Source organism: Danio aesculapii, chromosome 25, assembly GCF_903798145.1.
Source record: "Danio aesculapii chromosome 25, fDanAes4.1, whole genome shotgun sequence".
Lineage (NCBI taxonomy): Eukaryota > Metazoa > Chordata > Actinopteri > Cypriniformes > Danionidae > Danio > Danio aesculapii.
In genome coordinates this window covers 22,923,681-22,937,072 of record NC_079459.1, presented here as the reverse complement: position 1 = coordinate 22,937,072, position 13,392 = coordinate 22,923,681, and the positions used below count along the sequence as shown (strand labels likewise).

Below are 13,392 nucleotides of genomic sequence, written 5' to 3'. Positions count from 1 at the left end.
ACCCAATTCTTGAGATTTCATAGGGACAACTTAATTTTTTATGTTAAATTCACATAAATTTGTTAAAAGTGTTAAGTTAACTTAATCGATTTGTGTTGTGACAACATGAATGAATTGTGTGGAACCCTGCATTTTTACAGTGCAGTTTATCAAGCTGTACAATCTGACCTTAAGGACATTTTCTTAGAATTTTCTTTAAATAAATAAATTGGCAAATAATGAACTTTTAAAATTAGTGTTCTTGTATTGTCATTCAATATATAAGCATTTGTTAAATTTACAAGTGTTTTTTATTAAATTATTGGGCAATAAAATGTGAGGTCTCTTGTTTAACCAAATAATTAGCAAAGTACAATACTCTGTTTAATTTTCCAATAAAGGATGATCAAATTTTACATGATACGAACATTTAATTACCACTTTGCATTTTGTTTTTCAAATTTCTCAATTTTGCTTCTTATTTTTTTCCAGTGTCTAAAATTTGCCTAATGTTTTAAAATATTACATGTCTTGCCTTAAATAATTAAATAAAATATGTAGTTGTGGGTTTTGTTATGGAAATGAATCTCCTTCTCGGATTTTAGGCCTTAAGCCGACTCAATTTTATTATAGCATGGTTGAGGACTGAAATATCTGTGCTTTAGAGTCATTGGCTACCCACTACTTAGTAGATTTATAATAGTAAGTATTTTGATTGTACCTATTGGCCCTAAACAAAATCCATCAATATTGTTCAGTAGTTATCGGGAACCTTCTTATCGGGAGTTGGCTTTTTGTTTAATTGGAGATTATAAATATTATATACCTTCATAAAGAATTATTCTTATCCCGTCTTTTTTGTGTCATAAGAAAACTGGTTTTATGGGTAATTTAAAGAGGATTGTGAAAATAAATCTGGTTCTTTTTGGGATTAAATTCCACTTTTAGGTCTTTTTTGAATCCTGCTAAAAAGATTGGGATTATTTAATATGATTAATAAAGTTCCATATTTTAAAAACTGTAATCCAAAGAATACATACATAACTGCGATTCAAATGAAGACTCTACAAAAGGGAGATAAAAAAAAACCCTGAATCTCAACAAAGTCCACAACGAAATCCCATTGAAAATCACTACCGTGTGAGAGTGCACGTCATTTAAGTTGAATTACACCACTGTAGCACATTTGCTTTGTTGTTCGACTCGACATATTGCTCCAGCAGTGGGAAAAAAGCTAAATGTCATAGTCAAACTTCTTCTCACCCTTAGCCCTGTTTGCTTATCCCTGTGAGAAAACCCACTCCTTCACAATGTACACGTTTATTTTGCACATTCGCGTACATTTTCCCCCTTTTAAGGCCTGGCCAGAGAGAAGCACAGGAAAAGCACCCGCACACACACACAGCCAGGCCTTGAAAAGGCAAAAGTTCTTTGCTGTTATGCAAATATAGCAATCTGTAAATGGTCGAGTGAGAGTTATATTTGAATTAAATGAGGCTTTGCCTTTTCATAACACTGAATTGCAAGCCAAAGTCTCAATACAGAATCCCCACGCCAAGGCCATGCATATTATCCATTTGACGAAATGTGAACTGACACAAATACCGTGGCTCACTTTCAATCCGATTACTCGGCTAAACCACATCAATACCAGCCAGCCAACGGGCGCTGGCGTCCCCTATTCAAGTGGCCAGTGAACAACCCCAGCTCCTCCTCAGTACACAAGCGCCTCGGCTACGTCTGCGTTGCCCCATGTTCAACTTATCAGGCGTCCTCAATAGGGCCCTTTCGACAGGGTTCTCTCTGAGTTCAGGTCTAAAACAAAGCTAAAGACTGTGCTGATGGGCTCAAACTCTCAACACCACCCTACAGCCCCATACAAGCGTTTAGCGTTAAATAGGGAGTCCTCCCTCCAAGCACTGTTTTTTATGTCCCGTTTTAAGCTCATTGAGTGGCTTTTCCTATTATGAGCATCAGCCAGAAAAATGGCACAGGTTTGCATGACCAAGGGTCATTTTATTTGCAGCAGTGATTGCTTGTTAGCAACAAGCCCTTAATTTAAAGTGATCTTGACAACCACGAGGATTGTTCCTTTTTTCAGGCTGCGTAGCAACGCTTGGGCTTCCCAAGAAACACAATTTAACTACAGCCATTTACAAGCTCTATTTCAAAACAACCTGCCAGGTGCTGAGGACTCTTGAAGAGATTTGCCGTAACTGTGAAACGTTATGAGATTAAAATGAGAAGAAAATGCATTGCCACATTGATGTGGCCTGAGCTCCCATGACCAATTTAAATCTAATGAACAGATTCTGTGAGATTTTTTTTTTTTATCACAAAAGCTTGTTGTTTTCTTTTAAATGCATATGGTGAATTAGCTATTGATGGGTATTGTATTGCAATGCATTTAAATACAGAACAGGGGATGATGAGAAATGTATTATCCATGGGAAATTGGTCTTTATGTTTATTTCAGACTTATCTAAGCAAATTACAAAAATTGAAACACAAAGCAATCCATTGTTTTCAACCTTTTCAGCATAATTTGGTTTCTCAAAGCATTTAATGACAAATATTCAATAATAATATATTCTGAAATATAAACTCACAGTTTCCCTTTAAATTAAATACATTTTGGGGAAAACCAAAAAGTTGTCATTTTTATTTATTTTTAATTAAGTTTGTCTTTTCTAGCATATTCGTAATTAGATATTAGCGCAGCATTAGGACTTTTTGTTTGACTAGTTTGTGTGTCAGAGAAAATAATCATTTATTATCATATACAGTTCGAATGTATTCATTCGTTGTTCATTATTAAAAAATTATTCACACCTGTACAAAAACTAAATATATTAATTTGATCTTTCTATATGTCTGTTTTCACATTTTTTAGTTGAGTTAATAGTTTTAAAAGATACGTAAAGATGTAACTCAAAGTGTCATGTTTAAGAGACATTTATGTAATTAGCAACTGCAAAAATGTGCTATAAACATTGCAAGTCACTGACCGTTTCCTTTTCAGCAGCTTTATTTTCATTCGCGGAAAAGCGATGTAGCGTCTAATAAATGCTGTATGCGTTATTAAAACTGGATGAAATTGAGCCAAAACATGCTTCAAAACCAAATGCCTAAGTTAATGAACAGAGATCCCCTCGTCGCTGATCTGTATGGCTGCAGAACATGTTGAGCAAAGCCGTCTAACCGACAGAACAGGTGTTTGATGCAAATCTTTGTTCTGAGACTTGTGTTTGCTCTGGCATTGTGTTTAATGCAAAGTTAATATCAATTTAATGCTTGTCAGTGTGTTTCTGTATTCGGCCTCTTGGTTAATCTCCTCAGTGTTCTGCCGTCCTGAGATCTACAGAAACAGATGCTCTGTCTGTCTTAAAAGGGACTAAAAGAAAGAGAGTCATGAGGTGTTAAAAAGACGCAAATGCAGTGTTAAAATATTGCGTAAAAATTACTCAGAATTTATAGAATTGCTGTTTGCTTTAGGTTATTGTTATTATTATTAGTTATAGTATTATTATTATTATTATTATTATGTAAAACAATGATAAATAATACAATTTTCATTGAGTTGTCAGGTATTTAATGTACGAAATACTTTGCGCGAAATGACTTTGATTAATAAACCAACGCTTCTCTATTATAAGTTTTATTTTTAGGCTATTTCCTAGGTGAAACTTTCATCAGTAACTTCCTAACATGTGAAAAAACTTACGAATTGCCGTGAGATTGTGTTAATTAAATGTAAGGGACTTCATTTTCGTTTAGTGGTAATATCACCGTGCATTGCGATTTCACATAAAACAGTTCGAGAGAGAATGCGTATAATATAATGAAACCAAATCATTTCGATTTATGCCGTTAAGCTTACCAAGCATGAAGAAATGTATGATCTCAGTGCAATCTGTTATGCAAAAACACGCGCGTTTATGTGTGTCTGGAGGAGGGAAGGCACATTTATGTGGATATAATATCTTAGAAATGTGTCTTTAATGGGTTTAATTCAGCGCCCGACCAGCTGCACTCCCTTTATTTGGTAAAGAGAAAACAATCGTGCCATGGCTTGGAAAGCAAGCAGAAATTAGTTTCGGTCACTGAGGCTAAGCTATATTTCCTGCAAACCATCTGCTTGATAGGTACAATAGAGGGATTTTCAAGTGCAACAGAAAGAATAAAGTGCTTTGGATGTGCAGAAGTCCTCTTGGGGTTTCTGAAGGTGATGAGGTGTCTTAATACGACTGCCCCGTGCTAAAAACAACTGATGCAAATCTTACGGTGGTATTGTTTGTTAAAATAGGAATAATTACATGCTAATCAACGGTGGTCGTTATTGGCGTGTTGATTTTAATACTTGTTTAAGCAGGCGCAAATGGCTGTCAGCAAAATGATGCATTTAGTGCAAAACACAAATAAAAATGGTTTAAAATGAAATTAAAATGTAATGTAATAATTAACAAGTATATTAAAAAGCTTAAAAATGTAAATCGACCAACATAAAGAAACATCTACAGAAAGCTTGCAACGTACTGCGCCTGAACAGCTGTCCTAAATTTCTTGCGCAATGCCACCCTACCGATGCCTCCCCCACAAAGATCTCTCTGCTTTAACTAGGATTGTTGCAAAGACTTCTTAAGAAAGACTAAGGAATGCTGTCGAGCTGATGCCGTTTTTAAAAAGTTCTGAAATATTGTCTAAAGACCCGGTATTACAATCCATTTGTGCTAAAGAGGAACGCCTGGCGCATAATTTCATGGAGATTTACTCGCCGTGTCATCGCTCAGGGCTCACGCGGACTATGTCTTCCCCTCGTCTTTTTTCCTGTCCAAATCAAAGCGCACGAGTTGACTCCTAGGAGATAAATGTGAAGGTAGCTGTAAGAAAATGAATGGTTAGTGGGACAAATCCTGACAGAGCAGTGGTCAAACGCAATTAGTCACAGGTCTTAGCCCACAGGCCTCGGGATTCACCTCTTTTGCCGCATCTGACAGAAGAGCGCGTCTGTCCCGATAAAAGCCTCCTAGGAGAAATCCTTTTGTTCGCACTTTTTCTTGTTTCATATTATATTTTATCGGTAGGCGTTGGCCATTTTCCCCCTGCGGTTCAGCAGCAAAACTTGAAAGGTTGTGCTTTGCCATAGCACATTAAACCTTATCCACGTGTGGCGCAGCATGTTCTCTGACCCAGCGACTCACACAATGAAATTCCTTTTTTACTCTCTGTAACTCAATAGAAGAAAATGTGTGTGACATATGAAGCCTAATTTAGTCAACCATGGCATCTATCTATCTATCTATCTATCTATCTATCTATCTATCTATCTATCTATCTATCTATCTATCTATCTATCTATCTATCTATCTATCTGAAAGTTCACAACCAAAAATATATTTTTCAGCATTATTCGCTCTACCCTCAAAACGGTATGTTTCTTTCTTCTGTTGAACACAAAATAAGAAATACTGAAAAACAACATTGTCACGGAATATTTTTTGGTTATCCAACCAACTACGACTCTCTAAAGAATATTTTAACATTCTAAAAAACATTTCACACTGTGGATCCAAACAGAATTGTTTATAACAAAGTGTTCAAAATGTTTTTATAGAACTACTGATGCCAATTAAGATGGACTTTCTATTTTTAAAAGTTGGAGAGATTAGGCTATACGCTACTGTTGACTTTTAATTAATGTTTTAACAATGTTCCAATTAAACAATACACTGCTATTTTTTTTTATAATGATAACGTTTTAACTTTTTTGTAGATCTCTTTTAGTTTTTAGTGGTAGGAAATTAAAAAAAAGAAAAATTCAAGTTGAAGAATAATTAACTTAGCATGCAATAATTTCGGCACTGTTTTACTTACAAATAAAAATATTAAAATTATGTTTTTTTTTGGGTCTGTTTTTGTACCCCGTTATTCCTGAAATATTCACTTTATTGAGTGTCAAATGTGAATTTTATATCGTTTTAAGCAATGCCTATATTAATTATTTCTTTATCGCAATCATTGTAACGGCATTATGATGCATAACTATAAAGCTATACCGCTTTTATCCGTAAAGGCCGTTGTCTGCGGTTTGTTTGTGGTGTCTAATCCAATCCGAATTTCTTCTATCCAATCAGGACGCGCCGCCTCTGGAGTAAACGGAACTCACGTGGAGATTTTGGTTGAACTTCATTGTTAGAGCTGTCACCCATGAAAAGGCTTCTCCAGCGGTCCACTATAAAACCCCTGGAGGAGAGAGGGACGGCCAAGAGCTCCTTCATTCTGCCCTCTTGGACTCTAATCTACGCAAGTCTCTGCAGTGAGAGAGTGAATTCCTCGCTGTCAATTTCTAGAAAACGGTGCAATGATGTTGCCAAGTGTTATTGCGCCACCTGCCATGTATCCGAGCTTTCTGCGGCCCTCGCCGGCTCTTTCCTTGCCTCCAGCGTTACAATCGGCGTTCACCACGCACTCGAGTTTCCTTGTGGAGGACCTGTTGCGGATCAGCAGACCTGCCGCCTTCATGCACAGGAGCATCCCGTCGCCAAGCGCATCTCCTCCAGCAACAGGTGCCACAACCTTGAACACAACCTCATCCGCAGTCCACGTCGCCATGTCTACTTCTTTGGCAAAAAGATCAAGCTCCCCGCAAACATCAATTTCCAGCGATCCAAATTACCTGAAGTTTGGAGTGAATGCGATTCTCGCGTCAACAACACGAAATGGTATGATTTTTGTATATATAAAAAACTTGTTAATGTTAAATGAGTGCTTGTTTAAATTTAAGAGAGTCATGTTGTAAACACTTTGTCATATTTAATTTGTACATTTCATTTGACTGTAGTCCACTTTATTTTGTCTCATAGCTTCACCACCACCTTCAGTGCAAGGAATGAATGCAAAAACATTTCCTTTCCCATGTTTTGACGGATCATTCCATCCATTCATCAGAGCATCTTATTTCCCAGGTGGGTCAATGCACTTTCAAAGTAAAAAAAAAAAAAAAAAAAAATCGCTGTCATTTCTTAATTCGGTCAAACTGATGGGCCTTCAGAATCTGCTTGCATTGCTGGAATTTGTAGGACATTGTGGAATCAGTCTCGCTAATTTGATGCCCTATTTAGCAAACGCAGTGACTGCTGACATTTTGCACCGCTTCCCCTAATCCACAAATTAGCCGGAATTGTCATGGTCCCAATTTAAGGCGGGTCCACTCTCACAAGCAAACTGTTGGCGTCTCTTCATTGCTGCCTTTTTCCCACCGAGCCAGTGTACTTAGTTACTGATTGGCAACAATGCTTTCAGCACCATGACCAATTGGTCAGCTCCCTCTGGGCAGCCACACACAGACCGGTCGTTGACTTAAGCATGCTGCTGATAGGCATTTACCAGTCATGGACTAATTCCCCTATTAGCTTCTATTCAGTGTTTCAATATTCTCACAAGACCACATAGAGTGTAGGGAGTCTTCACAGGACGTCTAAGCAAAACTTGGTCTCACGTAGAAGCATGAAAATTGCTTAACATTGTGTAAGTAGTTCTAATTAGGTAAATAGAAATAGCAGCAGATGATAAAATTATAGATAATCTAGGGTACTGTGACTTCGACAACTGCATTTAAATTAAACGCTAAATCTATTACATAAACCTCAGATAAAACCAATAAAACCTGGTCTATTTTGCGTTAAGCTTCATGTCCATCACTCCTATGAATGCGAGCTACAAATAGCCTTGTGGATCGTGCACTCATTCAGGCCAACGATAATAGACTGAGTCTTTTCACCGCGCTGTGAATACGTCAACAAAACAACTTGAGCAGTATGAATGGCTTTTCGTGTCCATTTAATGAAAATATTTGGGGGCAAACATAGTCCCCCGCCATCAGTATTCTCAAAATGTCCCTGCCATGCCGTTGTGTTTAGTTTTTAAGTGTAAATCTCTTTTGTGGCCGTAATATATGGCTTTAGTGGCCTGTCCTAAGCCTTTTTCAGTCAGTTCATTACAACACAATTACCGTCCACGCTTCATTAGCACCTCTATCTTTCACTGGAGCGCTCTGAATGACTGCTCGCCCTTGTTACCATACCAATGCTTTTGGGAACCAAGCAATGTGCTAATTAGCTTCCTCGTTTCGTATCACTCAAAATGGACGGGTTTAAAAAACATTAGCTTAAAACTTCCATAAAGTTTTCGTAAAGGACCCATATTTAAAATTTTACAATATCTACTTAACATAGACTAATATATTTTGTTTTTTTCTCATAGCATCGTCATCAGCAGTTCCAATTCCCGGAACTTTTGCATGGCCACTCACAGCTCGAGGGAAGCCGAGGAGAGGAATGCTTCGACGGGCAGTTTTCTCCGACGTACAGCGTAAAGCGCTGGAAAAGATGTTTCAAAAACAAAAATACATCAGCAAACCGGACAGAAAGAAACTGGCCACTAAACTTGGTCTTAAAGACTCTCAGGTAAGTTGATTTTGTCCACAAACATATTTTTTGTTCCGTACCTTTTTCTGAGGTAAACATGTGTGCTCATGTGTTTGCGAACTTTCTTCTCAGGTAAAAATTTGGTTCCAAAACCGAAGAATGAAATGGCGAAATTCCAAAGAAAGAGAACTTCTGTCGTCTGGAGGCTGCAGGGAACAAACTTTACCGACGAAAATGAACCCAAATCCAGATCTGAGCGACGTCGGAAAAAGGTTTGAACATGACGCGGTTCTGAGAGAAAGCCCGCGCGCGCCTTTCTGCCAATCGCGCGGTGATCACGAGTTCAGTGCAGATTTACACTTCAAGTCGCCTTCAATCTCCAGCAAGCACTCAGACTTCTCAGAATCAGAGGACGAGGAAATAACCGTTTCATAATCATTAAACAAACTCTGTAATTTCTGTTGACTTGCACAAAACTGAAAAAACGTGGTGCTTCTGTTTGGCACAGTTGTTTTATAGGACACCTTTCAGTTAAGGAGAGAATAACCGCTGCGTTTTTGGCAGCTTGTATAGTGATTTGTATGAATATTTTGTATGAAATTTTTATACCAATATTTTTTATAATCTTTCTTAATGTTTTGGGATACGTTGTCTATAATCTTAAAAACGTAGATGCACAATTCTAACTTAAAATCTTATATTATTATGTGTACTGATGTGTGTTGTAAAAATGTATATAGCGTTGAAAAAATATTTTTACAAATTAAAAATCCAAAGCAAAATACCAAAATGTTTATGATTGTGTTTGTCTGTGTTGAAAATTTAACATTTTAGCATTTTTGTGTTACAAATAACATGATTAAACTATATGGTTTAAGTACAAGAACCATAGTAAAGGTATCCATATAGCCTACTTATGATTTTATCCAAGTTGAAATCTTAAAGTTTTATTTAACCTGCAAGTATTAGTTGTAACTATCTCACTGTCTGAAGAAAGTTTGGAGAACAACAATCCCGTTAAATCCCATTCACAAACAATGGAAAGACAAAAAAGATTAAAATCATTTAAACCGTTTCCTTGTTTACTCTGACTTGTAAAAAACCCCACTGGAAAATTACTGTTGGACCATCACATTTATTGACCAAAGTTTACAATGCAAAACATCATCAAACATTAACAATTTACATAAAATCACTTTCTTAAAGTCTACACAAACATCCAAAATATGAGTCGAATATTTACAAAAATATAGTACAACTGAAAATATACACACAATTCAGTCCAAAATGATCAGAAATTCATGAGAAAGTAAATAATTTTCTTAGTTAATTTTCATACAAATGTCACATGAAGACGTGTTTAAAGTACTTGAAGAACCGCACAAATACCTGGCAGGATCTAACAAAAAAAAAAAAAAAAAAAAAAAAAAAAAGAAATACTGCAAGTGGTGTTCAAAAGCAGCAGAAATAAATAAACTTGGAGGAAATAAAATGCAGTTTTAGGTGAAAGAAATGCACTCTTTGAATCAAGAAACTCTAAGTAAACCATTTGAGGAATTCCATGCTAATGTTTGCCACTAGACAAGCTAACTCAAAAACTTTGAAAAAAACTTTTTGACAGAGTTTTTGAATGAGATCTGGCTGAGATCTTATGTATAAACCTTAATGATACACACACACAAAAACCTTTTTCTTCTTTCAACAACTATTTCAGACAAACACACTCTTACACTCAACAAAGAAGACTCACATACTGTATGATGAAGTTGTCCTTGTAGAAATATTTTGGGAGAAGGCTGTGACTAGTCGTGCATCTAAAAGTAAGCAGAATTAATAAACTGAAATGCAATTATGATGTAAGTCTGTTAAGAACCAGTCGACTAATATTTTAGCCATGATGTATTTCTAGTTCTGTATTGCATAGAAATGATTGAAGAGGCACAACATTTTCCCCTGGCACAAATCAAAGCTTAAATATATTTCCAAACATATTTTTATGTGCTTTTTTATTATAGTTCACATTATACTTTATTTCTCTGTTAGGTCCCATGGATAGTGCACAATTCGAAGGCTATACTGTTCTTCCATTAATTGTTTCGTAGAAACTTGCACATCTTTAAGACACAAGCCTCCCAGCAAACAATTTTGTGTTTAATAGACGTCTAAACGTAGACAGCTTGGCTAAAACAAGGCTAAACTTGGGCTGTCAGTGAAAATCCAATAGACATCTAAGAATCGCCCAAAAACTAGACCAGTCATCAAACAGACAGACTTTATATGTGTAGTCATTCATTTCTGTTTATTTGATGACTAGTCTAGTTTAGGCTTATTCTTAGATGTCTATTAGATGTTCACTGACAGCCCAAATTTAGCCTTGTTATAGCTAAGATGACTATGTTAAGATGTCTATTAGACATCTTTTTAAAACAAAAAATGCTTGCTGGGCTACCTCAACTTATATCAAAAGTTGTAAGGCGTTTTTTATCAAGCACCAAAAAAGCTCACTAGTGCATTGAAATTACTGAGCATGACATATTTTTCTCCACATTGAACACCCTTATAGCGCCATCTGTAGTCCATTCACTGAAATGGCGCTCTTCAAAATGGTTTTCTTTCATTTGATGTGATGTTTATTAAGATGTTCCTTATTTCAGGGTTTCCAGCACCCTGTAGTTTCACACAGAAGTGTGTTTTGAAATGTTTTCACAGTGAAGACTCTAGTGAGGAGTCGATCATGTCATCTTGGTGGCTGTTGTTGGTGGAGTCGCTATCATAGCTCTCTGTTCCTGCACAGTGCGCCGTCTCCTTTAGTCTCAGTAACATGTTCATCTGTGGAGATACAGGAACATATTATTACACAGCCAATTGGAAACGTTTAGTACTCTAACTAATATTGCATATTAATAACACATGATGAACTATACTTAATAATTTAATAATTTAATAATAATAATAATAATAGTAATATGTATATTTAAGAAAAGTTTAAAATTAAGTAATAAAATAGACATGAAATTTAAGAATATTTAAAAATAATATTTTTTTTGTTTCACATACATACATACATACATACATCAACAGTAAGAATCAGATGCTCTTCATAAAATAATACATAGGCTATAAATATAGAAAATTTTTAGATGTTCATTTGCATATCAGAGATTTTGGTGTAAATTAAACAGAAATTAAAATATATTACTATATATTATAACATTTATTAATAAATAATATTTATTATATAGATTATTTCACCATTTTTTATGTCATGTCATATCATATACATATGCACAATAACACCTCTGAGATTTAGGTGTATAAAATATATATACATAAATACATGAAATAATATTACATTTTAATATAGATGTTTAATGATGCATGCAACAATAGACACAAATATTAATATAATATAAAATATAAAAAATAAATATAACATTTAAAATTATTGATATATAATATAATGATATTAGTTTTATTAACAGTTTTGTTTATTAAATAAACGCATATATAATGTCCTAATAAAAAAAAAAAATTCAATGAGTGTGTGAATCCACTTTAAGAGTGCATTTTTCATTATATTACATCATGTTTATATATTATACAACACAATATTTTTATTTTATAATATACAAGTGTTTGATTACTATATTTTAACATACAGTAATGTTGTCTATAAAATATACAAAGCAACAACAACATGACCATTACCAGTGGGTCTTCTTCTGGTTTTCCCTGAGCAGGCTGTTTGCCTGGGCTTCCCTCCTGAGAGATGCTGTACCCATCAAAGCCCACATCCTCCGGCCGCAGACGCAGCAATGAATGCCACTCGTGTTGCTGAGGACTCGCCACCCAGGGGAAACTCTCCATCACCCACTTCGCCGGGTCTTCCCATGATGCCTTTCGCCCATACATCTGCACAACAAGAGACCATAGAGTCACACATTTTCTTTAACATCCCAAAACTGCACTGATAGACATGCACAGACTAGCCATTACATTATGATTAACTTCAAATCTGTTTACTTACTAAATGTAGTATAAAATGAATTAAATTTTCAGCATCATTGCTCTAGTCTTCATCATCACATGATCCTTCAGAAAAAAACTATAGTATGATGATCTGTAAAGTATATATGAAACTTCTTGCATATTTAACATAGTTTCTGGGTCAAAAGGATCAATTCTTTTTTTATATAATTATTTTTTAGGGGGTTTCACCTTAAAATGGGATAGGACAGTGGAGATTTTACAGACAGGAATATGTGGGGAGCAGAGATAGGGGAAGGATCAGCAAAGGACCTCGATCTGGGAATCAAACTTCCTTGGTGCCATGTGTCGATGCACTAACCACTAGGCTATTTGCACTGACAAAGGATCAATTCTTTTGAATCTCAATAGTCGTTTATGATCTCTGTTCAGGCAAATCACATCTTTTACAAAATCATGGTTCACTACAGCAGTGTTTCCAAACCCTGTTCCTGGAGGCACACCAACAGAACATATTTTGGATGTCTTCCTCATCTGACTCACTCATTTCAGGTTGTGGAGTCTCTTCTAATATTCTGATGAGTTGATTCAGGTGTGTTTGATTAGGGAGAGGTTGAAAATGTGTACTGTTGATGTGCCTTCAGGAACAGGGCTTGGAAACACTGCACTACAGTCTCTGCTGCATCCCCAAAACCAATATGTTAGCCATTTATAAAAGATAAATCAATAGATGGGTTTCCAATGCCATCAAATAAATTTGTTTATGTGCATTTTGAAGTATTGAATGAGAAACATGAGACAGAAATTACAAATTTCGAAAAAAAAAAAATGTAATTGGTTCAGTCGTAAAAAAAAGTTTTTATACTAATTTGAAGTGGTTTTGGACAAAAAAAAAAAGAGTAATGAGATGCAAACACATTTTTTGAATAAACTCTGATGTAGCGAACATTACACAAACGAGCTGTCTCTATTATCCTTGCCTTGTTTACTGTTGGTTACC

The 13,392-nt window shown here is 35.6% G+C and overlaps 2 protein-coding genes across 2 annotated transcripts in view; one reads left to right on the top strand and one right to left on the bottom strand.

The window, feature by feature from the left end:
* Positions 1 to 6,264: 6,264 nt before the first annotated feature.
* On the top strand, positions 6,265 to 9,044 carry dbx1b (developing brain homeobox 1b). Its single transcript, XM_056452116.1, has 4 exons — positions 6,265 to 6,701; positions 6,843 to 6,944; positions 8,242 to 8,444; positions 8,538 to 9,044. The coding sequence occupies exons 1-4, from the start codon at positions 6,341 to 6,343 to the stop codon at positions 8,838 to 8,840; spliced, it is 969 nt and encodes a 322-aa protein (XP_056308091.1). The 5' UTR covers positions 6,265 to 6,340; the 3' UTR covers positions 8,841 to 9,044.
* A 480-nt stretch (positions 9,045 to 9,524) lies between these two features.
* Positions 9,525 to 13,392, bottom strand: part of nav2b (neuron navigator 2b) — a 131,182-nt gene continuing 127,314 nt past the window's right edge. Inside the window, 2 exon segments of the mRNA XM_056451251.1 lie at positions 9,525 to 11,234; positions 12,114 to 12,317. Coding sequence (XP_056307226.1) covers positions 11,109 to 11,234; positions 12,114 to 12,317 — 330 coding nt within the window. The 3' untranslated portion in view covers positions 9,525 to 11,108.

Excerpts from the sequence above, each read along its gene's own strand:
- dbx1b (XM_056452116.1), top strand. The coding sequence starts at position 6,341 with ATGATGTTGCCAAGTGTTATTGCGCCACCTGCCATGTATCCGAGCTTT. Across the intron at positions 6,702-6,842 it reads CGCGTCAACAACACGAAATG|CTTCACCACCACCTTCAGTG; the intron begins GTATGATTTTTG and ends TTTGTCTCATAG. Across the intron at positions 8,445-8,537 it reads TTGGTCTTAAAGACTCTCAG|GTAAAAATTTGGTTCCAAAA; the intron begins GTAAGTTGATTT and ends CTTTCTTCTCAG.